Raw genomic sequence first — 26,438 nt, 5'->3', positions numbered from 1 at the left:
AAGTCAAAAAAGAAGGAATTTGAAAAATGAAAATTTTCTTTGTTTTCTTTGGGTGTTTTGTTTTTTGAAAACTTTTGTGTTGGTGGGGTGGGGAAGAGGGTTTTCTTTATATGTACTTTTTTGGGTCATTGTATTTTTTCTTTCTCTTTTTATTTTTTATTCTCTTCTCTCTTTTGGATATGTTCTGTTTTGCAGTTATGTTATTGGAAAAATCAATAAATATCATTTTTTTTAAAAAAAAAAAAGATCATCAAGGGTCTGAAACCAAGCCTTATGAGGAGGGTTTGAAGGAACTGGGGGGGGGGGCGGCGTATCTATTTTGAGTGAAGTTTGCTGAAATCTACACTTGCGACATGGGCTGCCATATGTCGAGATTTTCCTGGACATTTCAGCAAGTTCCGCCCAGACACTGCTTACAATTCTGGATGTATGGCAGCCATGTCTATATACAGTGGTACCTCGGTTTTCAAACAGCTTAGTTCCTGAACAACTTTGAACTCAAATGCTGCAAACCTGGAAGTCAGTGTTCCAGTTTGCGAACTTTGCTTCGGAAGCCGAACATGCTGATGAGCTTCTGTTTTCACTGTTGCACTAATTTGTGTCCCCCCCCCATTGTAATCAAAGCCTTCCATTTCCAATTGCAGTGTTCTGAGGTGATATTTGGAGCTTTTATTTGGTGCTTTTGTTTTTGCTAAAAGTAATTTATTTGGCTTTTTCATTTTTGTGACTGTGGCTTGTTCTCTGTTTTTGATTGATTGCGTGACTGCGGCAATGCATAAAACCCCCATCCAAACAATGTCTATCATCAGTGCAGGTAAGAAAAAATAATAATTTTAATCTAAAGTACTGTCTTCTTTCTTTTATAGTACAGTACATTGATTATTGCTTTCATTTTATGGATCAATGATCTCGTTAGATAGTAAAATTCATGTTAAATTGCTGCTTTAGTTGTTTTTAAAAGTCTAGACTTGATTAATCTGTTTTGCATTGCTTTCTTTTTAAAAAAAAAAAATTCAATTTTTTACATACATATATTATCTTCTTACAATTTTTAAATTTCTTGTACAACTTTTTCCTTTCCCTCCTCCCCCCCCCCATACCCATTGGAAGGGTTCAAACAATTATCCTCAACCACGGGCATAGCGTCTTTAGTTTCCACCGGATGTCTTCTGTTCCAGTAGTTTTTATCCATTCAAGATAGGGGTTCCCTCTGTTCCTTATTGTGGTGGACTTGACCTTCCACGTTGTTTCCTGTGTCGTGACTGCGACAATGTCCGACTGAATAAGTTCAAACAAATAAACATTCCATGCCTCTTCTGTCCATTTTCCTCTCTCTTTCCAACCTAAAGCTATCGTTGCCTTTCCCGCTAATATCATAGCTTTGAAGGTAAACTGGTCACCTTTCTCTGTTGCCATGTTACCATTGTCATGAAATCAAAATCTATTGAAAGCTTCATTTTTAAAAATTCATTAATAACCTTTAGGATTTTTTCCCAGAATTCCTTTACCTCTGGGAATTCCCAGTACATATGGGAAAACCATCCCTTGACTTGTTCACAGTGCCAACAGCTAGAATTCAATCCTGCTACCATATTAGCAAGCTGGGCTGGAGTTCTGTACCATTTTAGAAATAATTTTAATTTCAGCTCTCTAAATTTGCTTACTTTAATCTCATCTGTTCCTTTCATTATCCTTCCAACCGTTGCTTCGCTAACTTGTTCTTCCTTACTCCACATCTTTTGAATAAGTTCGGTTGTCTGTTCATTTGTTCGTATAGTTCCTCTATTGGCTCTTCTAAACTCCTATTTCCTGTCTCTTGGACTTTGGAAATTTTGTTGTATAGTCCTCCAGTTTTTAACCAATATTGGTTACCTATATTCTCTATTACTTCCTGCAATGACTTTAAGGACTCTCCTCTATATATACCTTTAACTATATGATATCCCAGATTTTCTTCAAAGTCTGGTATACCTGCTGTTGCAGCTTCTCTCTAGAACATTTAATTATTACACTCCTGGGGGATTTTCTCCCCTTGGGCCCTCGGCAGTGATGGGCTCGTTCCACATCTTCTGCCTTCAAACTAACTCCTTGAGTACTACTACTACTACTACTACTAATTTATTATTATTTATACCCCACCCATCTGGCTGGGTTTCCCCAGCCACTCTGGGCGGTTTCCAACAAAACACTAAAATAAAATAAGATATTAAACATTAAAAGCTTCCCTAAACAGGGCTGCCTTCAGATGTCTTCTAAAAGTTTGGTAGTTATTTTTCTCTTTGACATCTGATGGGAGGGCGTTCTACAGGGCGGGTGCCACTACCGAGAAGGCCCTCTGCCTGGTTCCCTGTTACTTGGCTTCTCATACCGAGGGAACCGCCAGAAGGCCCTCGGCGCTGGACCTCAGTGTCTGGGCAGAACTATGGAGGTGGAGCATAGCCAGGTTCTCAAAGTTTCTTCCAACTCTTTAGCCTGTATTTCTTCCGGAATTCCTCCCAAAATCATATTAGCTCTTCTCTGGAGGTCCGGCAATTCTGCCCCCTGTTTAGATAGTGTAGTTACTTTTTTTTCATTTTCCTGGGCTAGCTCTTGAGCTTGAATTGCTAATTGCTTCACCCCCTTAATTTTGACTCCTCCAAGCATTACAATATATAAATCCTACTTAAAATATTTTAAAAGACTTCCACCGCATTCACCGCACGTCTCTTCGTTATCTTGCTCGCCTTTACATCTGTTCTTCAATCATTTCCCTTCCTTAGGTTCTTTCATAATCCGTCAAATCTTTATGTTCTCTATATTCTTCACAAGGTTAGTCTAAACACAACCAAACTTTCGTATTTGAGCCCTGCTTGTATAAATATTCATTTAAGCATTCCCATTGTTTCTGTATTATAGTTTTGGATTTATGCCTTATTAAATCCGTCAATTTTGCTAACTCCAGGTACTCACATAGTTTACTTAATCAGTCCCCTTTTGTTGGGATATAATTTCCTTTCCAGTGACTGGCTACCCACATTTTCGCTGTTGTTCTTGCATACAGAAAGATGTTAATTTTGTCTTTGGGGATATGCTTACTCAAGATTCCTAGTAAATATGCTTCTCCCTTCTGATATATGATACTTTTATCGATTTTTTAAATCTCTTCATGGATCATCTCCCAAAATTTTCTGATCTCTGGACATGTCCACCACATATGGTATAGAGTGCCTTTCATTCTATTACATCTCCAGCATTTATTACTATTTGATCTATTCATTTTTGCCAGTCTGTCTGGTGCCATATACCATCTGTGGTGCATCTTCATATACCGTATTTTTTGCTCTATAAGACTCACTTTTTCCCTCCTAAAAAGTAAGGGGAAATATGTGTGCGTCTTATGGAGCGAATGCAGGCTGCGTAGCTATCCCAGAAGCCAGAACAGCAGGAGAGATTGCTGCTTTCACTGCACAGCGATCCCTCTTGCTGTTCTGGCTTCTGAGATTCAGAATATTTTTTTTCTTGTTTTCCTCCTCCAAAAACTAGGTGCGTCTTGTGGTCCGGTGCGTCTTATAGAGCGAAAAATACGGTAATTCTCTCTTAATGAATACTAAGCTGTAAAATTTATATTTCCCCCCCCAAACTTTTTCCAATCTTCAGAACCAATTGTATATCTTAAATCCCGTTCCCACTTTAGAATATTCACTGCTTTGACTTCTTGATCTGGGAGGACTTTATCTAATAATCTATATATTTTAGAGAGTGGTTTTTTGTTTTTTTTTTTGTAAAACCTCTCTTTCTAATTTTGATATTTTATTCACAAATCCCCCAGTTTTTATATCTTTCTCATATGTAGCCTTAAGTTGGAAATATTCTAACCAATTTATTCCCAGTATTTTGAGTTATTCGTATTCTTTTAATTTGATATTTTCCTTCATTCCTTCTGCTAAATCTCTATAGGTTGGCCAGGCAAATTTTTTTTTAATGTCGAGGTTCCCTCTATTGGAGAGGTCAGCCTTGGAGTTCTTTCTATAATTCGCTCTTTTGTTCTCTCCCATACCTCAAATAGGGCATTTCTCACAAGGCGGTTCATAAATCCTTTATGCAATTGTATTTTGCCATAGAATAAATATCCATGCCAACCCTTTATTTTGTCCCAGCCTTCTAGTTCCAAAACTTCAGTATCTTTTAGTAACATCCACTCTTTCATCCAACTCTAGCACACTGCTTCAAAATATCTTCTTAAATCTGGGACTGCAAATCCCCCCATTTCTTTTAGCCCCATCATTAGTTCTGATTTTCTTCTGGCTTGATTCCCTTGCCATATAAAATTGGCAAGGTCTCTTTGCCAGCTTTTAAAATATTTTGTCCCAATTATTATTGGGATAGTTTGAAATAAAAATAGGATTTTTGGTAATAGCACCATTTTAATCATTGACACTCTCCCCCAAGGTACCACTGTTTCTTCAGTCAGTCCTGACTGCCTATATAACCACAATGGGTATCTTACACTTATTGTTTGAACGTAAACAAAGATCCTTGGAGACTCTGGCAGAAGTTGAACAAACAAGAAAGATTTATTTTACACAACAAAGTTGAAGAAAGCAGAGGATGTGTCAGGAGATAGATAATGTTCTTTCAGGAAACAGTTAACTTAATAATAAATTGTACTAAATTTAGTGTATGATACAGGGTTCTAAACAAAGTGGTAAATGTGCAGCTTTTTAAAACTTCTGTTGCTTCTTTTAAGTTATTCCTCTTCGATGTTACAGGTGTCTAGAGAGGGTGGCCAATGCTGAGCTTATTTCCAGTTATTTCACTTCAGCTCCTTAACTTAGCAGTTGCAGCTTGCCGTGCACACACTCTTATTTGAATGGCAGTGCCAGTTAACTTTGGGGGTGCCAGGACCCCACAAATATTTTATTGGCAAAGCCGATCAGCCCCTAGGAGTTGGCTCTTGTGCTTCAAAACCGCAAAGGGCAGGGCTGCAGATTCTTCCACCCGGATCTCTGCAACTACTGAGAAGAGTTGAGTGCTGACCATTCCTGGCTCCCTGGAGCAGTCCTTGTTTCTGCTAATAAAGAGTTAGCTTCACATGCTCTCTGTGATTTTGGCTGGCTGGCTCTCTGACAGTTCCTAGGATTCCATGAATCCAACCTCCCTGGAGGAAGGGGCTGGCAGCTCTGGAGCCCCTCCAGGTAATTCTCTGCCAGCGCCCCCAACCGTCCCCTGGCAATGCTTGGCTGGGCTTCCCTCCCACACCCTCTTCCTCCCAGGATGAGATGATGCCACACACCCCTCGCCATTTTAATGTCAATCAACTTTTTGGGAGGTGGGGGACAACAGGACCACTTCTTCCCTGCCTCGGGTTTACAGAAACCTGCAAAATCTGCACATGCCCAGAATATGAAGGATTTTCAAAAATGTGGTTATGTTTGGTGTGGGGAAGAAAGGGGGGTAGCTGTCTGCGGACAAAGGTCCAGGGGTCCTTCACCTTCCCTTTGGTGGGCATCGCACTTCAGTTTCCTCAAAGGGGCCCCTGGGGGTGCAGGGCAGGGGAGCATCTCTCGGCCCCCCAGGAAAAGAGAAACGTGGGGGGGGGGGGCGGAGACTTCCAAGGAGACCCCGCAGGTCCCCAAATTCGCAGCCGGATCCCACGTTCCCTGCCGGTGGGTCCCAGGGAAGGCGCTTCCAGGAAAGGCCCCTTAACATTCAATTATTTCAAAGTAAGGATCCAGATGCACACGGCAGAATGGTACCCGGGAACCCCCACCTCCCTTGTCGTCAGTCTGCATAAGATGGGGGGGGGGCCCTTGATGCAGAGTCCTTGGCCCAGATGGAGAAGGGAGGGCAGCCCCTAGAGCGCAGAAGCAGGAAGGGAGAGGGAGGGAGGGGCGGTCTCGGGGCCCTCGGCTTGCCAAGGGTTAAAAGGAGCAGAGCGGGATTCCTAGAGAGGACAGGAAGGGGAGGGCGGGGGAGGGCAAGGTCCTCCCGAGCAGAAGCCCCTCCCTGCCCAGTCCCTTCCTGCCAGCAAAGAGGAGGCTGCTTTGTTCTCCCTGCTTTGCAAAAACTTCCTCGGTGCCCCTCCTGGAATCTGGTGAGTCTCTTCCCCCTTGGGGTGCAGCGGGGAGAAGGGGGTCCCAGGGCTGCAAGGGAGGAGGCAGACCCCCCCTGTTCATCTCATGCATGGGGGGAGACCCCCAAGTCAGGGAGCAGAGGGTCCTGCCCCCAGTTCCTCTCTGCCAAGCCAGGGAGGGGCTGAGTGTCCAGCAGGTCTGCAACTCTGTTCTTCCTTTGGATCAAGATGCTGCCTTCCTTTTGGGGGAGGAGTCTTTGGGGCAACAAAAAGAGGGCATGCAAATAAGCCCCCTTCAGATTGAGGGGGAAGTCGCATTTGATAACACAGAGAAGCATCCGAGGAATCCGTGGAAGGAGAAGCCCTGTGGAGTGGGGAGATACAGCCCCCCCCCAAGTGTGGAGACTGGAGGGGAGACCCTCTCCCACCATCTACCCAACTACAATTCCCAGAGTTCCCTGGCAAGAAGGGGGGATTGGAGACCACTCTGGGAATTGCAGTCTTTGGACAGCAGGGCTGAAGCTGTCTCCTTGCAACTCTCAGGGTCCTGAACCAATTCTGGCTCCCAGGATTCTTGGGAGGAGTCCCTAGGGCCGGGGGAGATCTGGTTTCCAACCTTGTGATGGATCAGCAGCTAAACATCTGCCCCCTCCCAGCTGAGCCAGTGCACAGACTGGCATGTGCCACTCTTGGGAGCAGGAGCTGTACCCAGCCTTGCTCAGCTCAATATTTTTAGGAAGACTCATGCCTGCAACGCCATCAGCATCCTGTATGAATAATAATAAATAATAATAATAATAATAATAATAATATTTATCTGCCACTTATTTGACTGGGTTTCCCAAGACACTCAGGGCTACTTCCAGCACATATAAAAACATAATAAAACATCAAACATTAAAAACTTCCCAATACAGGGCTGCCTTCAGATGTCTCCTAAAAGTTGTGTGGTTCTTTATTTCCTTGACATCTGATGGGAGTGTGTTCCACAGGGAGGGCGCCACCACCGAGAAGCCCCTCAGCTTGCTTCCCTGTAACTTCTCTTCTTGCACTGAGGGAACCACCAGAAGGCCCTCAGTGCTGGACCTGCAGACTAAAGTTAGAAAAGCTTTAATTGCTACAAATGGTATAAGGAAACATGATACGGAATTAAGTGGAAAGATGGTGTTGACCTGGAGTGGTTACAGAATTTCTGGTCTCTCCCCGAGTGCCATGGGCCCTGCTCCAAAGAGAGCTTCTCTAAAGAAAGCAGAACCAAAAAATCACTCCATTTTGTGTGAATAAGGAAAATGAGGAGGTGGCTAAGAAACAGCAGGAGCCAGATCCTATTCCCAACCTTCTAGGGTCTCTCAGCAGCTCTAATGATGAGCAGAAAGAGGTTTGGGGCCCAGCCAGCTCAACTGCTAAGTCATCTCTTGCATTGAGACGTGGGGGCACCTACATGTAATAGCTACTCGGCTGTATTCTGCCCATGCTCTGGGGTTGCAGTTTTCAAGCTTGGGGACAGGATGGTGCCTGGTTTTTGCACCAAGTTCTATCCATAAGCCCCTCTGAGTTCAATGCGGTCTGCTCACAGATCACTAGTGTGCGTACCATGCCAGCCTTACGAAGTGGGGTGAGGTGCAAACACATTAAATGGGAATCGCTGGAGATGTTTCAAATGGGGTTTCTGTTGGGAAGGGCCTGCCCCATTTGTGTTTCTCCAGGAGCAGGGGAATATCTAGGGCAGGAGAATCCCTGCAGGGCCTCTGAGGCTCCCTTTGTTTCTTCCTCTCTCCCAGGACCCTGCAGCTTGTGGTGGCTTCTCGACTCCTCAGGAAGGATGAAAGAGACTGAATCTGTAGACCTAGCGAGGATGGAAGGGGGAAGATGGACAGTCGACCTGGTCAGGTTGTCTCCTGCATCCCTCCTCACAGCCTCTGAGCGCTCCCTCCCAGGGACCTCCGAGAGATCTGGTGAGTCCCAGGGAAGGGGAGATGGGGACATGTGTGGATGGGGCTGGAGAGGTACTGGGGCTTGCTCATTTTGGGGGTGGGATGAGGCAGGCAGGTGGATGGAGATTGAGAAGGTGGGCACCTTTTTGGTCTCCTCCACCTACCTGCCTGTCTTACTGCGCCTTTGACATCTGCGGGGAATTTCAGCTAGGAATACATCACAGCTCCCCGGCCACCGCGATGTATTGGCGCCAGTACTGTGCTCTGTATGCCCTACCGATGTCAGAGAACTCGCTGATCCATTGTGCAGCACTAGAAGCCAGGATTCTTTAAAGTACCTGATCCTAATTTCAGGATTGACTGCAGATGGGGCCTCTGTGTTTTGCCTTTTTCTTTTCTTTTAGGAATAACTTTTCATTTTCTTTTCAAAACAAGGATCATATAGGACTAATATATGATACAAATATGTAGACTGAGTCTTCTCAGTCTTCTGATATGACTCTCAAAACTAGCAGAATAAATTTATAACATATTGTTTATCATTAGTGGTCAGTGTATGAGTTCTGAGTTCATGAATTGGTTTAAATTGGGGGGGGAAAGGGAGAGATAGGAGAGTACAGAGTACAGAGTACATTCAACATCTCCTAGCCGAATGCCTAGTCAGGCGCTCTTGTGACTGTTGTGCTTACATTAGGTGTGAGTCATAGTCATTTTTCCTTTACTGCTACCAATGAAACAATACAGAGTTGGTCTCCTCATGAACATGGGACGGTGGTTCCAAGTGAAGAAAGTGATTTATAAATTTAAATTGAGACCAACCAGATTGAGATAAATGCTGTTGGGAGTGTGCAAATGAAGACGTTGCTGTTTGTTGAGGCATGGACATTGCTGGATCCTGACCAGAGAGCTCTGCATAAAGAAGTCAAGGAGGGGAATCGTGGAATCACGCACCCTCTCGGTAAAGCTCCCTGTTGGATCATAAGATCAGTTTTGAAATCCCATACATACCTCTATGTGATGAACCTCCACTATTTGGATGGAGACCAACAGCATCTGGGATTCTAACATCCACACCGTGAGCCCTGAATGGAGGGATATCAACTGTTTGTGAATATTCTTTGTCTAGTCATGCCTTTTGAAACAATGAGCAGGTTTGTCTGAACTGCCCAGGCCTTCTTAAATGCCAGCTTGAGAGTTTTTAGGGAAGTTGAAGTAACTTCTGTCAGGTGTGGGGTTTTTTTCTTTTACTTCTGTCTGCATTTGATTGACCAAAGAGATGACTGACCTTGCATATGGGGTGGATTCCAGGATTCAGCCAAATAAAATCTATCCCGGATAAAAGCCAAGCAATTCCAGCCAACAACGGTAGTGAAAACTCTAGAATCATAGAATCATAGAGTTGGAAGAGACCACAAGGGCCATCGAGTCCAACCCCCTGCCAAGCAGGAAACACCATCAGAGCACTCCTGACATATGGTTGTCAAGCCTCTGCTTAAAGGCCTCCAAAGAAGGAGACTCCACCACACTCCTTGGCAGCAAATTCCACTGTCGAACAGCTCTTACTGTCAGGAAGTTCTTCCTAATGTTTAGGTGGAATCTTCTTTCTTGTAGTTTGGATCCATTGCTCCGTGTCCGCTTCTCTGGAGCAGCAGAAAACAACCTTTCTCCCTCCTCTATGTGACATCCTTTTATATATTTGAACATGGCTATCCTATCACCCCTTAACCTCCTCTTCTCCAGGCTAAACATGCCCAGCTCCCTTAGCCGTTCCTCATAAGGCATCGTTTCCAGGCCTTTGACCATTTTGGTTGCCCTCCTCTGGACACGTTCCAGTTTGTCAGTGTCCTTCTTGAACTGTGGTGCCCAGAACTGGACACAGTACTCCAGGTGAGGTCTGACCAGAGCAGAATACAGTGGCACTATTACTTCCCTTGATCTAGATGCTATACTCCTATTGATGCAGCCCAGAATTGCATTGGCTTTTTTAGATGCCGCGTCACACTGTTGGCTCATGTCACGTTTGTGGTCAACCAAGACTCCTAGATCCTTTTCACATGTACTGCTCTCAAGCCAGTTGTCACCCATCTTGTATTTGTGCCTCTCATTTTTTTTGCCCAAGTGCAATACTTCACATTTCTCCCTGTTAAAGCTCATCTTGTTTGTTTTGGCCGAGTTCTCTAATCTGTCAAGGTCGTTTTGAAGTGTGATCCTGTCAGTCAGCCAGTTACAAATCCACTGAGTGGTAGCATAGTCAAGACCACATTTTACCAGCTTCTTTACAAGAATATCATGGGGCACCTTGTCAAATGCCTTGCTGAAATCATGGTAGGCTACATCCACTGCGTTCCCTTCATCTACCAGGCGTGTAATTCTGTCAAAAAACGAGATCAGGTTAGTCTGACATGACTTATTTTTCATAAATCCATGCTGACTATTGGTGATCACAGCATTCCTTTCTAGGTGCTCACAGACTGTTTGCTTAATCATCTGCTCCAGAATCTTCCCTGGTATTGATGTCAGACTGACTGGGCGGTAATTATTTGGGTCCTCTCTTTTCCCCTTTTTGAAAATAGGGACAACATTTGCCCTCCTCCAGTCTGCCGGGATTTCGCTGTTCTCCAGGAATTCTCAAAGATGACTGCCAGTGGTTCTGAGATCACATCTGCCAGTTATTTTAATACTCTTGGATGCAGTTCATCTGGCCCTGGAGACTTGAATACATCTAAACTAGCCAAGTATTCTTGTACTATCTCCTTAGTTATTCTGGGCTGTGTTTTCTCTGCTGAATCATTTGCTCCAAATTCTTCAGGTCGGGCATTGTTTTCTTTATCGGAGAAGACTGAGGCAAAGAAGGCATTGAGGAGTTCAGCCCTTTCTGTGTCCCCTGTTTGCTTTTCACCATCTTCTCCTCTGAGTGACCCCACTGTTTCTTTGTTCTTCCTTTTGCTACGAACCTACACATAAAAGCCTTTTTTGTTGCTTTTAACCTCTCTAGCAAGCCTGAGTTCATTCTGTGCTTTAGCTTTTCTGACTTTGTGTCTACACGTGCTGGCTATTTATTTGAATTCCTCTTTGGTGGTTTCCCCCCTTTTCCATTTTTTGTACACATCCTTTTTTAATCTTAACTCAGTTAAAAGTTCTTTAGATAGCCACCCTGGCTTCTTTAGGCACCTTCCATGTTTCCGTCTCATTGGTATTGCCTGAAGTTGTGCTTTTACTATCTCCCTCTTAACAAACTCCCAGCCATCATGAACTCCCTTTCCTTTTAGTATTACTGTCCATGGGATCTCACGCAGCACTTCCCTAAGTTTTATGAAGTCGGCTTTCTTAAAGTCAAGAAATTGAGTCCTAGTATGCTTGGCTGCTCCTTTCTGCTGTATAGTAAACTTCAGAAGAGCATGATCACTCGCGCGTAATTATCCTTCCACTTCTACCCCACTAACCAGGTCATCAACATTGGTTAGGACCAGATCTAAAATGGCTGTTCCTCTTGTTGCTTCTCCCACTTTCTGGACAATGAAGTTGTCTGCAAGGCCAGTGAGGAATCTGTTTGACCTTATGCTCTTGGCTAAGTTTGACATCCAACAAATATTCAGGTAATTGAAGTCCCCCATTACTACTATCTCCCTTCCTTTTGCATGCTTGGCCATCTGTTCCAGGAAGGTATCATCTATGTCCTCCGTTTGGCTTGGGGATCTATAGTAAACTCCCACAATGAGGTCACTGTTATTCTTCTCTCCCTTAATTTTGACCCAAATGCTCTCACTTTGGCTTTGAGGTTCTAAATCTTGGATCTCTTCACAGGTATACACATCCCTGACATATAACGCCACTCCTCCTCCTTTCTTGTCTGGTCTGTTTCTCTAAAATAGATTGTATCCCTCCATTATTACATTGCAATCATGGGACTTATACCACCAGGTTTCAGTGATGCCTATTATGTCATATTTAGTTTGCTGTACCAAGAGCTCAAGCTCATCTTGTTTATTTCCCATGCTTTGTGCATTAGTGTACAGACATTGAAGTCCATTAATCATTCCCCCGTGTCTCTTATTTAAGGATTTTTTCCTCCCACCACTAGGTCATCTCTTGCATTGAGACGTGGGGGCACCCACATGTTATAGCTACTCAGCTATTTTCTGCCCATGCTCTGGGCTTGCACTTTGCAGGCTTGGGGACAGGATGGTGCCTGGTTTTTGCACCAAGATCTATCCATAAGCCCCACTGAGTTCAGTGGGGTCCAGAAAACCTGCCTGGTCCTTATGGATATATTCTGACATGACCTTCTTCAGCCTGTTGGTCAATATATTAGCAAGAATTTTGTAATCCACATTAAGTAGAGAGATTGGTCTATAATTTTTGACATTAGCTCTATCTTGATCTTGTTTTGGATGTCTGGCTAATATTTTCTCATTTTCTTCTATTTCTTTTCTAATTTGGTACATTTTCTTTTCTCTATTTCTTTTATGAATCACATTTTGTTGAATATAAAATCTTCTTATACCAGCTTTGCTCACCTCCCATATTATTCTACTCTCTGTATCTTGCTCTTTATTAATTTGGAAGAATTCTCTAAGTAATTCCTGTGCTTTACCTAGAATGTTTTCATCATTTAAATTTTTTTCATTCATTCTCCATCTTCTTTTTACCTTTCTGTTATCTCTTAATTCCAGTGTAACTGAATTATGATCTGTTAGTAGTTTAGGTTGTATTTCTGTTTTTGTTTTGTTTTTTAACATTAAATTATTTGAGATCCAGATACCATTGATCCTTCTTGCTGATTTTTTCCCCTGTGAATAGTGAGTGAACTGTTTCTCTAGTGGATGTTTATATCTCCTAACATCTTTTAAATTTAAATTTTCAACCATTTGGGAAAAAGTCTGTGGAAGTCTACCACCTTTTGACTTCTTTCTTGTGTCAGTGCGATCATATTCCAGTGAGGTGACTCTGTTGAAGTCACCTAATAGAATAATCTCCTCATCTATATATTCTAATAATTTATCTTGCACTATTTTAAAATACTGTGATTTATTCCCATTTGGCGCATAAATCCCTACCACCACAATTTTTTCCATCCCTTTTTCCAATAGTAACTCCAATAACCTGCCTTTCTCATCCTTGAAAATTAGTTTTGTCTCTATTTGAGGTTTTATATATGTTACAATACCTCTTTTCTTTCTGGGATCTGATGATATAAATTCTGTTCCTAGCTTCTTGTTTATCAATACCCTTCTATGTCTTTTTGCTACATGCTACTTTCTTGCAAATATACAACATCCCATCTTCCCTTTTTCAGAATATACTCTATTTGCTTTCTTTTCAATTTACTATTAAGACCATTTACATTCCAAGAAATTATGTTCAAGTTCATCAGTCTCTATTCAATTTTATTTAAGTTGTTTACTATGTTAAAATTCTAAATCCAAGCTCCTTTTTACACTTTCTTCAAAATTTTGCCATTTTTTCTATTGATCTTAGTTTTTTCCTTCTTTCTTTTAACGTAAATGTCAGTCCCTCCGGAAATTCCCACTTATATCTTATTGAATTTTTCTTTAAGGCATCTGTGAGAATTTTATAATTTTGTCTTTTCTCAACTAATCTTTTTGGCAGTTCCTTAAAAATTGAGATGTTCTGTTCATCGATTACTAATTTACATTGGCTTCTTTTTGAAATATTTTGTCTTTGAGTAGCCTTGAGTTTAAAAACACTAGGCAATCTCCTGGGCCTTTGTACATGTTTGATCTTTCTGATCTGATCCTAAATATTTTGTCCACATCCATTAATAATTCGTCTTCCTGTACTCCCATCCACTTTGCTAACTCTTGGATTATTTTATTCTCAATTTGTTCATTTTGAGATTCAGGAATTCCTCGTGCAGAACCATTTGATGCTGTTACATGTCCAAGACGGCAATCTGATCTAATAATAGCTCTTGTGCCTTCTTTATCTCTGTTATGTCATCCAGTATAATCTCCTGATTTTTCCTCAGGTCTTTATTTTCATCCTGAATCCGTTTGGACACTTCTTCTTGTTTATTTGTCTTGATTTTTAATTCCTGAACTGTTTTGACTAGCTCATTTTTTATTGTCAGGTCTTTTACCTAACCTTGGAGATCTATTATTATTTTTAAATGTTGTTCAATCTTATTGTTCATTGAATCCAGTTTATCATTTATATTTATGTTCATGTTGACTATCACGTCTTTCAAATCTGCATTGGGATCAGTTTCTGCTATTGAAAGTCTCCTACCTTGGGAGCTGGCAGTAACAGTTATTTTAGATTGTATTTTCTTCTCAGCCATCTTGACCTTCCATTTCTTTTTCTTATGTACACAGGTTAATATGCTTTGGCCCAGGTTTGGCTGGTGATGTCTTTAAATAAGACCAGAACATCCAAGTCTCTAATATTTCAAACTGTTGGGATCTGTCAGGTTATGAATATTATTCCCACTATTTAATAATGGAAGAGATAGAGGAGTCGGCTTCAAATACAGAGGATGAGCACATCAACACATTTTGCCTGCACTTTTAAAATTGTCTGCCAGATGGCGCTGTGCACTTTTCTTTCTTTTATTACTAGCCTTGGTTTGTCTTCTTTCCCGGTTCCTAATTCCCAGAATGCTTTTTAACTGTCCTTCCTCTTTCTTTATTTCCTGTTTGCTTTCCAAGGTGAGGGTGAGTCAGCAATTAGCAAGCTGACCCCACCATCTTCATCTGCCCTCAAACCTTTCTCCTTCCTTTGTCTCCTCCCTCCTGGCTCTCAAAACACTCTTGCAGTCCCTCATTATCCTGGCTCTTCCCTCTTTCAATTTCTCTCGTTCTCCCCACCACCTTCGCCACCACTTCTCACCACGCACCTTCAGTCTGCTTAAACAGCATTAAACAGGGTTCTTGCAGTTATTTGTTTATTTTCTTTCATATGTTTTGTCTTCTTTTAGTTTAGAACGTAATCCTCACAAAGCTTCTTAGTCCCAATTTATAAAATCACATCAGAATGAACCTCCTTTTTCTAATTCACTCTATGTCACTGTTTTTAATAGAGTTTTACTCCCAGTCTCCAACGTATTGCTGATAGTATAGTCTGTTTTAAGGGAGCCAGGGTTGGAGTTTCCAGCTGTAATATTTGGAGAAACCTGGTGCTTCCTCATCTCACTGTTAGGAGTGCCCCCTTTTAAGTGCTGGACTATTCCTGCCACCTTCCACATTTTGTTCCGGCATACGGAGAGTCTTCTAGTACCGCTTTCGTGCTTTTTTGGCTAGAGACCTCTTTTCTGGCTTTTATCCAAGGGAGTCTACATCGCCCTTGTTCTCCCCTCACCCCTTTTACAGCGATCGGGTGTGCTTGACTGTATGAGAGCACTTCCCTCGACCCACCACTGAGCGCACCACGCAGGGAAGTCTCATTTTTGCTTTTGCTTCTGTCTGCATTTTGTTGACCAAAGAGATGACTGACCTTCAAGATGGATTGGAATCCATGACTTAGCCAAACAAAATCTATCCCAGATAAAAGGCAAGAAATTCCAGCTTAAAAAGGCAGTGAAAATTATAGTAAGGCCTCACATCTGACTCTCCTCAGTTCTTCCTCTATCACAAGCATGCATTAACATTGTTCAATAATCTGGAGCTCCATTTCTTCCTGAAGCTCTAATTAGCTTCTCTCTTCATTGCAGATGGTGATGAATTGGTGGGGAAGAACAAGAAGGACCACAACAGAATCCACATAGCGGAGAAGTCTGATAAATATTCAAAGTGTGGAGAGAACATCCATCAGAGCTCCCTGTCCACCTCGCATCAAACAAAGAGCTTTATTCGAAGGAATAGCCTCACTTCCCATCAAAGAATTCATACCGGGGAGAGACCTTATCAGTGCCTTGAATGTGGGAAGAGCTTCACTCGAAAGTACAGTCTCACTTCCCATCAAAGAATTCATACAGAGGAGAAACCCTATCAATGCCTTGAATGTGGGAAGAGCTTCAGTCGAAAGTACAGTCTCACTTACCATCAAAGAAGTCATACAGGGCAGAAACCCTTTCAGTGCTTGGAATGTGGAAAGAGCTTCATTCACAGACAACATCTCACTTCCCATCAAATAATTCATACCGGGGAGAAACCCTACCAGTGCTTCGAATGTGGAAAGAGATTCAGTCATATGTCACATCTCACTTCCCATAAAAACCTTCATACTGGAGAGAAACCCTATCAATGCCTGGAATGTGGAAAGAGCTTCAGTCACAGGCAGAGTCTCACTTCCCATCAAAACCTTCATACTGGGGAGAAACCCTATCAGTGTCTCGAATGTGGGAAGAGCTTCAGTCACAGGCAGAATCTCACTTCCCATCACAGAATTCATACCGGAGAGAAACCCTATCAGTGCCTGGAATGTGGAAAGAGCTTCAGTCACAGGCAGACTCTCACTTCCCATCAAAGAAGTCATACAGGGCAGAAACCCTTTCACTGCTTGGAATGTGGAAAGAGCTTTAGTCGAAAGGACAGTCTCACTTCCCATCAAAGAATTCATACCGGGAAGAAACCTTATCAATGCCTGGAATGTGGAAAGAGCTTCAGTCACAGGCAGAGTCTCACTTCCCATCAAATAATTCATACCGGGGAGAAACCCTATCAGTGCTTCGAATGTGGGAAGCGCTTCAGTCACAGCTGCAGACTCGCTTTACATCAAAGAATTCATACAGGGCATAAACCCTATCGGTGCTTGGAATGCGGAAAGAGCTTCAGTCAGCGCATCCATCTCACTTCCCATCAAAGAAGTCATACAGGGCATAAACCCTATCACTGCTTGGAATGTGGAAAGAGCTTCAGTCAAAAGCACAGTCTCACTTCCCATCACAGAATTCATACCGGGGAGAAATCCTATCAGTGCTTGAAATGTGGAAAGAGCTTCAGTCAAAAGGACAGTCTCACTTCCCATCACAGAATTCATACCGGGGAGAAACCCTATCAGTGCTTGAAATGTGGAAAGAGCTTCAGTTTCAAGAAAAGACTCACTTCCCATCAAAGTATTCATACAGGGGAGAAATCCTATCAGTGCTTGGAATGTGGAAAGAGCTTCAGTTGGAAGGAAAGTCTCACTTCCCATCAAAGAATCCATACAGGGGAGAAACCATATCAGTGCATCGATTGTGGAAAGAGCTTTCGTCTGAGTGGTGATCTCACTTCCCATCACAGAATTCACACAGGGGAGAAACCTTTTCAGTGCTTGGATTGTGGAAAGAGCTTTCGTCTGAGGGGTGAGCTCACTTCTCATCACAGAATTCATACAGGGGAAAAACCATATCAGTGCATGGATTGTGGAAAGAGCTTTCGTCAGAGTGGTGAGCTCACTTCTCATCACAGAATTCATACCGGGGAGAAACCCTATCCGTGCTTGGAATGCGGAAAGAGCTTCAGTCACAGACACAATCTCACTTGCCATCAAAGAACTCATTCAGGGCAGAAACCCTTTCGGTGCTTAGAATGTGGAAAGAGCTTTCGTCAGAGTGGGCATCTCACTTCCCATCAAAAAATCCATACAGGGTAGAAACCCTATCACTGCTTAAACTGTGGAAAATGCTTCCGTCGGAAGGAACATCTCACTTCCCATCAAAGAACTCATTCAGGGCAGAAACCCTTTTGGTGCTTAGAATGTGGAAAGAGCTTTCGTCAGAGTGGGCATCTCACTTCCCATCAAAGAATTCATACAGGGGAGAAAACCTATCACTGCTTAGACTGTGGAAAATGCTTCCGTCTGCAGGGAAAATATCACTACCCATCACAGAATTCATACAGGGGAGAAACCCTATCAGTGCTTGGAATGTGGAAAGAGCTTCAGTTACAGGCAGAGTCTCATTTCTCATCAAATAATTCATACAGGGGGAAAACTGTTGGGTGTAGTGAAGGGTTAGCCTTCTATGCCTCGTGCTTGCGGGGACGGGCTTACAAGGGAAGTAAGCCAGGACGTGACGAAAGCAGCTTGGTATGTTGTCAACTGAGTGGAAATCGAAAGCACTCAGTTCAGCCGCTGCAAGGAGAGAGAGAGAGAGGAGGCAGAGAAAATGCAGCTTAACACGGATGGCTGTTGTGGATTGCAGATACGCTATTTTGTTTCCAATGAAGAGATATTAGGACAGAAGAAAAGTCTGGACTGATTTACTGCCCTTTCGACACACAGGCGCTGTGTAATTCTGCTAATTGCTTTATGACCGCTCTAAAGCCACACTGCGTAAACAGAAGCTGCAGAGGCTCGCAGGGGAAGCGTGGCTGGGCGCCAAACAATAAAGCAATAAATCTAGGAACAGGTTATGGACCAACGCGAAGCGTGTGAGAAAGGGCTTGGAAGACTTTAAAAGACTGAACGTCAGTTTGATCGACTGCCAAAGAAAGCAGAGGGCAGATCAGAGGAGGCTGACGGAGCGAGGGCGCTGCAATGTCAGGTCTTTCCGGAACACCCAGTTGGCATAAATGAATGAGTACTCTTGCAAACGCCACAGAAGGGAGAAGGGAGGCATGGCACAGCCCCAGGGACATGGCTTTGAGTTTAAACTGCCATGTCAGAGACTGAATAGCCAAAACTGGCTACAATGGAGTTTTGAAATGGAACTCTTACTGGTGGGAGAGCAGCTATGGGACGTAGTCCAGCCCCCACAGTATGCAGCTGGGAAAGCAGAGGCTGAAAAGGCTGCAGTGCAAAGTGAAATGGAGAAGCGTGTGCTTGCATTTTTGGCTGAGAATGTGGATGCTCATCTAGTGCCAGTTGTCCTGGGTGCAAAACAGCCAAGGGCCGCTTGGGAATCCCTCCGAAAGGCTTGTGGAGCTGGTTTGGGAAGCAAGGGCTGAGACGTGGCTGCACCCGAAATGGAGAGGGAAGATGGCGCCAACCACACAGCTGGGAGGAGCTTTGAGCCCCCACCGGGGGGCGAAGGGACTGTTGCTGTTGCTGGCAATGCTGCTGGTGCTTTTGCTGAGCCTGGGAGCTGTTTGGATGTTGCAACGTGTCTGTGTGAGGAGCCTGGAGAGAGGCCAAGAGTTGGGAGCCCCGTACCCATCAGAGGGGGTGCAGGCAAATGTCCTGGAAGCCCCGTGAGTAGTGGGGGGGGGCAGTGAGCAGTGAAAGCTCAGAGACGCCTCTTTCTCCAAAAGCTGCCAAGAGTTGTTTACGCCGTGAGCTGAAGCCTAGCCGTGCGAAGCTGAATGCAGCTAGAGGCTTCAAGGCCGGCCACCTGGAGCAAGTAAAGATAAGAGCTGTGGATTTGTGTGAGAACGCTGGGAGCAGTCCGGTCTCCAAGGCAACTGAGGCAATCTAAGGAAGCTGTGAAGGTCGTGGGCAAGTCTCCCTGCCAGGGGGAGTCTGTTGCCGTGACAACCAGAGAGGATGTCTGCAGAGGCCCCAAGGAGGGGGGTAGCGAGGAGATTGTTGCCATGGCGATCCAGGAATGTCAACAAGACACTCTGGCTGTCGTCATCGACTCAGGAGCCACAAACCCGCTAGTGGCATCTGCTGGTCTTTTAAGGAATTGCAGGACAGTAAAAACATAAATTTGTGACGCTCACGGATGGAAGGAAAAAATGGCTAACACAGACAGGCTTTTTCTTCTGTTCCTTTCTTAAGCATGAAGTCAAAGCTTTTGCGGTGCCTGGCTTAGCCAACTGTTTGTTAAGTGTGCATGATTTACTTGCTGATGGTTTTCATGTGTCTTTTGCAGGTACCCAATGTGAGTTTTCCAAGAATGGAAAGCACGTGTACACAGTGCAGTCTAAAGGCAATTTGTTTGTTGTAAATGTGCATTTTTCTACAAAAGAGGATGACACCGAAGATGCGAAGGGGCAATGTGTGAATGTAGTGCCCCACCATGGTTGTTTGCATATTTGGCACAGGCGCTTCGCACATCTGAATTGGGGGTTTGTTAAGAAGGCACCCGAACTGACACAAGGGTGCAAATTTAAGGCTTGTGACAAATTTTTAGATTGCAATGCTTGTAAACAGGCAAAGATTGTGACATGCTCCTATCCAAAGTCAGAGAGACAGACCACAAAACCCTTTGAGTTAATTCATGAAGATTTGTGTGGGCCCATGTCAGTTGAATCACTGGGGGGGATCAAGGTTCTCTCTGCTTCTAATTGATGATTTCTCGAGGTCTGCTTGGACCTTTCCTCTTCAAATGAAAGGGGAGGCAGCTAAAATGATCAGGGATTGGATCACCGCAGTTGAGGTAACATTCTCCACCAAGGTGCATGGCTTTCAAAGTGACAGAGGTTCTGCCTTACAGGATTTCTTTAGGGAGAAGGGGATTAGCCACAGATTGACTGCTCCGTACTCTCTGCAACAGAATGGGCTGGCAGAGAGAAAGAACAGGACGGTGCAGGAAGCGGTATCTTCAATCTTGTGGGATGCAGGGCTACCCCAGAAATATTGGTCTGAAGCCTGGAGATTTGTAGTTCATATGCAAAACAGAGTGTACAACTCTAGTGTAGGAAATACACCTTATTTCTTGCTGCATGGAAAGAAGCCTAAAGTACATTACCTTCGTGTGTTTGGTTGTGAGGCCTGGGTGCTTATTCCACAGGCTCTACGCAAGAAAGGTGAGCCAAGATCTAAAAGAATGATCTTTGTATGGTATGAGCCTGGCTCAAAGGCCTGGTGGTTTGCATACCCAAGTGGAAACCAGTCTAGGTTTGTTATCAGCAATAGCGCTGAGTTCTGTGAGCAAGCTGGTTGGAAACGTCTGCACGCTAATCCAAACGTGATTCCACAGCCGTTCTATGACTCAGACGTTGAGGAGGAAGAGGAACTTGTTGCTCTGGACCATGGTCCAGAGCAACAGGGTCCACCACAGGGACAGAGTCCAAGGCAGGGACAGCACAGGATCCCTCAAAGGGGGGAACCTAGAACACCTCCTCAGGCTAGTGTCAAGTTTGAGCCAAAGAGTGAGCCTTCCTTACCTGCTGGACCAGCTGTAAGGCCCAAGAGGCGCAGCAGGTCAGAGGGGGAAGACACTGAATTTGAGGATGATTTAGCTGGACCCAGTGAGGCAGCAGTGACACCAGGGTTCACACTGAGGAGATCAGTGAGGACAAGGAGGCCTCCTGATCGGTATGACGCTTCAGGCGTCTGGGTAGGTTCAGCCAGATGTGAACCTGAATTCTTCGAGGATATTCAGAGTTTACCTGAGGAAGAAGCCGGTAAGTGGCATAGGGCAATGGACAAAGAGATGAAGTCCATGGAAGATCTAGGTGTGTTCTCACAGAGTTGCCACTGGGCAAGCAGGCTGTGAGTTGCAGGTGGGTTTACCGCCTGAAACCCACTGACGCTGGAGAACCACAGTATAAAGCTAGGTTAGTTGCTCGAGGATTCACTCAGAGAAAGGGAATACACTTCACGGAGGTGTATTCGCCAACGTCACGAGCGGAGACTCTGAGAACGCTTTTAGCTTGTGCAGCATAGAGAGGCTGGGAGGTAAACCACTTTGATGTGGATGTTGCCTACCTAAACTCAGATCTCCAGGAGGAGCTGTACATGATTCCTCCTCCGGGGTTTGAGAACTTGAGGCAGGGTGTTGTGTGGAGATTGCACAAATCCATCTATGGATTACGTCAATCTGCTAGAAACTGGAACATGTGCCTGAATGAAGCCTTAGAAGAGCTAGGTTTCAGAAGAAGTATTGCTGATAGTTGCCCTTATTTGAGAGGATCAGGTGCAATACAAGAATTTCTTCAACTTTGGGTTGATGATTTGTTATACTTATCAGAGACAGATGAACAGGCAGAGAAGTTTGCCAAAGAGCTAGGTAAACGGTTCAAGCTTAAGCAGCTTGGTGCTGTCAAAACCTATCTAGGTGTCAGTGTTGACTGTGCACAGGATGGAAGCTTCTTGCTCAGCCAGAGAGGCAAAATTGAGCAACTTCAGAAGTTCAGGATGAGTGATTGTGCAGGAGTGAGTTCTATGGAGACTAGTTTTGTGAAGGACAGCCAGCAAGTAGAACGCGCTGTGTTCGAAAATGCTGAAGTGTTTCAGTCAGCTCTAGGGAGTTTGCTGTACTTGTCCCAGTGGAGCAGACCTGATATAGCATTTGCTGTCAATCTGCTCAGCAGGGAAGCTTCAAACCCTAGTGTGCAAGCCTGGAATGGCATCAAGAGAGTTCTGAGGTATTTGCAGGAAACCAAAGACTTTTGTCTTAGGTTGCCCGCACAAGGAGAAGTCAAACTGACTTGTTTCGTGGACTCAGACTGGGCTAATCTTGAGGATCGCAAGTCTGTGTCTGGCCTAGTGGTGAAGTTTGGGAACTCAGTAGTTGGATGGAGGTCCAAGAAGCAAAGTCTTATAGCGCTCTCATCCACTGAGGCTGAGTTCAGTGCTCTTTCAGAGGTATGCAGAGAAGTAGAGTTCTATGGTTGGCAACCAAAATGGTCAAAGGCCTGGAAACGATGCCTTATGAGGAACGGCTAAGGGAGCTGGGTATGTTTGGGATTCATCCAGCCCAGCCTTTCGCATGATGAATTCTGCATATAACTTAAATAAGCAGCGAGACAAAATACAGCCTTGTCGTACTCCTTTCCCAATTTTGAACCAATCAGTTGTTCCATATCCATTTCTAGCTGTAGCTTCTTGTCCCACATAGAGATTTCTCAGAAGACAGATGAGGTGATCAGGCACTCCTATTTCTTTAAGAACTCCCATAGTTTGCTGTGGTCGACAAAGTCAAAGGCTTTTGCATAGTCAATGAAGCAGAAGTAGATGTCTTTCTGGAACTCTCTAGCTTTCATCCAGCACAAGTTTGCAATTTGGTCTCTGGTTCCTCTGCTCCTTCAAAATCCAGCTTACACTTCTGGGAGTTCTCGGTCCACATACTACTGAAGCCTGCCTTGTAGAATTTTAAGCATAACGTTGCTAGTGTGTGAAATGAGTGCAATTGTGCAGAAGTTGGAACATTCTTTGGCACTGCCCTTCTTTGGGATTGGGATGTAGACTGATCCTCTCCAATCCTCTGGCCACTGCTGAATTTCCCAAATCTGCTGGCATATTGAGTGTAGCACCTTAACAGCATCATCTTTAAATTACTGAAATGAATCTTTAAATTACTGAATGAATCGTTTTAATTTTTGTGATATCCATATTCAAATCGCCTGCTATAATAATTTTGCCCTCTGAGAACTGCTAAATTTTTTAAAGTCCTTTATTTAGGAATTTATTCTGTCCTTTATTTGGAGCATAAATGTTCACTATTGTTAGCACTTCATTTTCCAGTTTACCATTAAGCAGCATAAATCTACCTTCCTTGTCTAACACCATTTCTGTCATCTTAATATCTATTCTCCTATTTACCAGGACTGCTACCCCTCTTGCTTTCGCTTTACTTCTTGCTTCTGCTAATACCTCCCAAGCTGAATCATTAAATTATTAAATAAGGCTTCTTGTCTTTTCTTTGGTTTATGGGTTTCTTGAAGACACATTATATCTGCTCCCTGCTCTCTAGCTAGCCTAGATAACCTATATTGTTTAAGGTCGGATGTAAGACCATTGAAATTCTTCCACCCGGATCTCTGCAACTAGTGAGAAGAGTTGAGTGCTGACTATTCCTGGCTCCCTGGAGCAATCTTTGTTTCTGCTAATAAAGGGTTAGCTTCATCACATGCTCTCTGTGGTTTTGGCTGGCTGGCTCTGACAGTTCCTAGGATTCCATGAATCCAACCTCCCTGGAGGAAGGGGGTGCAATGGGAATAGGACACCCCCCCGCTTTACTTCAAGCAGATTCCTGAGCAGGAGGAAGATGCCAAGGCAGCTCTGGAGCCCCTCCAGGAAATTATCTGCCAGCGCCCCCAACCGTCCCCTGGCAATGCTTGGCTGGGCTTCCCTCCCCATACCCTCTTCCTCCCAGTCTAATGGGTGAGATGATGCCACACACCCCTCACCATTTTAATGTCAATCAACTTTTTTTTTTGGGGGGGGGGGGACAACGGGACCTTGGCCCCTAGGAGTTTTAGTCCAGAAGCGGTTTAGTCCTGCTGGCTACGTGACCCGGAAAAGCTGTCTGTGGACAAACGCCAGCCCCCTCGGCCTGACAGCGGAGACGAGCGCCCCAACCCCACAGTCGCCTTTGACTGGACGTAACTGTCCAGGGGTCCTTTACCTTTTGAATGTTCCAATGTTATTGTGCGTGGAGGGAGGGTAATCTGCGGGGGGGAGGGGCTTCATCCTGCCAGGCAAGCCCTGCAGGTGTTGGGTTCCCACTTTGCAGCTAGAATGCATAGATCCGGGGCCCAGTAAGGGCTCTTTTTGGGGTCCCCTCCCTTCCCCATCACTGCATCTTCATCTCTTTGTCCTCTCTGCCCATCCGCCTCCCTTGCTGGCTCCTCCGGGAGTCTATTTCTGCGATTCAGGTGGGGGTGCCACCGCCTCTATGATGGGGGGGGGGGCAATTGTTCCGGTACTGGATCCTCAGGGATCCTGCACCTCAGCCCACAAGGCCCCTTTTCTGCAAGGTGGTTCTTTGCCCACTTCTTCCCTGCCTCTGGTTTACAGAAAGCTGCAAAATCTGCACATGCCCAGAGTATGAAGGATTTTCAAAACTGTGGTTATGTTTGGTGTGGGGAAGAAAGGGGGGGGGAGCTGTCTGCGGACAAAGGTCCAGGGGTCCTTCACCTTCCCTTTGGTGGGCATCGCACTTCAGTTTCCGCAAAGGGGCCCCTGGGGGTGCAGGGCAGGGGAGCATCTCTTGGCCCCCCAGGAAAAGAGAAACGTGGGGGGGGGGAGGAGACTTCCAGGGAAACCCCGCAGGTCCCCAACTTCGCAGCCGGATCCCACGTACCCTGCCGGTGGGTCCCAGGGAAGGCGCTTGCAGGAAAGGCCCCTTAACATTCAATTATTTCAAAGTAAGGATCCAGATGCACACGGCAGAATGGTACCCGGGAACCCCCACCTCCCTTGTCGTCAGTCAGACTAAGATGGGGGGGCCTTGGAGTCCTTGGCCCAGATGGAGAAGGAAGGGCAGCCCCTAGAGCGCAGAAGCAGGAAAACGGCAGGGAGAGGGAGGGGCGGTCTGGGTGCCCTCGGCTTGCCAAGGGTTAAAAGGAGCAGAGCGGGATTCCTAGAGAGGACAGGAAGGGGAGGCGGGGGGGGCAAGGTCCTCCCGAGCAGAAGCCCCTCCCTGCTCAGTCCCTTCCTGCGAGCAAAGAGGAGGCTGCTTTCTTCTCTCTGTTTTGCAAAAACTTCCTCGGTGCCCCTCCTGGAATCTGGTGAGTCTCTTCCCCCTTGGGGTGCAGCGGGGAGAAGGGGGTCCCAGGGCTGCAAGGGAGGAGGCAGACCCCCCCCTGTTCAGGTCATTCATGGGGGGGGGAGACCCCCAAGTCAGGGAGCAGAGGGTCCTGCCCCCAGTTCCTCTCTGCCAAGCCAGGGAGGGGCTGAGTGTCCAGCAGGTCTGCAACTCTGTTCTTCCTTTGGATCAAGATGCTGCCTTCATTTTGGGGGAGGAGTCTTTGGGGCAACAAAAAGAGGGCATGCAAATAAGCCCCCTTCAGATTGAGGGGAAAGTGGCATTTCATAACACAGAGAAGCATCCGAGGAATCCGAGGAAGGAGAAGCCCTGTGGAGTGGGGAGATACAGCCCCCTCCCCCAAGTGTGGAGACTGGAGGGGAGACCTTCTCCCACCATCTACCCAACTACAATTCCCAGAGTTCCCTGGCAAGAAGGGGGGATTGGTGAGCACTCTGGGAATTGCAGTCCTTGGGCAGCAGGGCTGAAGCTGTCTCCTTGCAACTCCCAGGGTCCTGAACCAATTCTGGCTCCCCGGATTCTTGGGAGGAGTCACTAGGGCCGGGTGAGATCTGGTTTCCAACCTTGTTAAACATCTGCCCCCTCCCAGCTGAGCAAGTGCACAGACTGGCATGTGCCACTCTTGGGAGCAGGAGCTGCACCCAGCCTTGATCAGCTCAATATTTTTAGGAAGACCATGCCCCTCCTGCCCTGGCAAGGCACTGGGGTGAAGCTGCCACGTCATCAGCATCCTGTGTGAATAATAATAATAATAATAATAATAATAATAATAATAATAATATTTACCTGCCACCCATCTGACTGGGTTTCCCCAGACACTCAGGGCTGCTTCCAGCACATATAATATACAGGGCTGCCTTCTGGTGTCTCATAGGTTACATAGTTACTCATATCCTTGACATCTGATGGGAGCGTGTTCCACAGGGCGGGCGCCACTACCAAGAAGGCCCTCAGCCTGCTTCCCTGTAACTTGCACTGAGGGAACCACCAGAAGGCCCTTGGTGCTGGACCTCAGGGTCCAGGCTGAACGATGGGGGTGGAGATGCTCCTTCGGGTATCCTGGGCAGAGGCCGTTTAGGGCTTTGAAGGTCAGCACCAACACTTTGAAAGTAGATCCTTTAGGAGCGGTCTTACATGGTTCCAGCAGCAACTCCCAGTCACCAGTCTAGCCTCCGCATTCTGCAGAACACTA

General features: G+C 45.2%; 2 protein-coding genes across 2 annotated transcripts in view; both read left to right on the top strand.

The window, feature by feature from the left end:
* Positions 1-26,438, top strand: part of LOC310672881 (uncharacterized protein) — a gene marked incomplete at its 5' end in the record, with an annotated part of 57,372 nt that overhangs the window by 19,362 nt on the left and 11,572 nt on the right. The window contains one exon of the mRNA XM_083430533.1: positions 7,834-8,007. Within this exon, the coding sequence (XP_083286659.1) occupies positions 7,834-8,007 (174 nt within the window). The remainder of the gene's footprint in view (positions 1-7,833; positions 8,008-26,438) is intronic.
* Positions 8,587-18,116, top strand: LOC310670618 (uncharacterized protein). Its single transcript, XM_083426218.1, has 2 exons — positions 8,587-9,212; positions 15,656-18,116. Exon 2 carries the CDS (start codon positions 16,135-16,137, stop codon positions 17,518-17,520), a length of 1,386 nt encoding a protein of 461 aa, XP_083282344.1. The 5' UTR covers positions 8,587-9,212; positions 15,656-16,134; the 3' UTR covers positions 17,521-18,116.

The sequence above is a fragment of the Podarcis tiliguerta genome (assembly GCF_965153285.1).
Source record: "Podarcis tiliguerta genome assembly, chromosome: 2".
NCBI lineage: Eukaryota > Metazoa > Chordata > Lepidosauria > Squamata > Lacertidae > Podarcis > Podarcis tiliguerta.
Note: the sequence above shows the minus strand (reverse complement) of the source record. Positions and strands in the feature narration are given on the sequence as shown.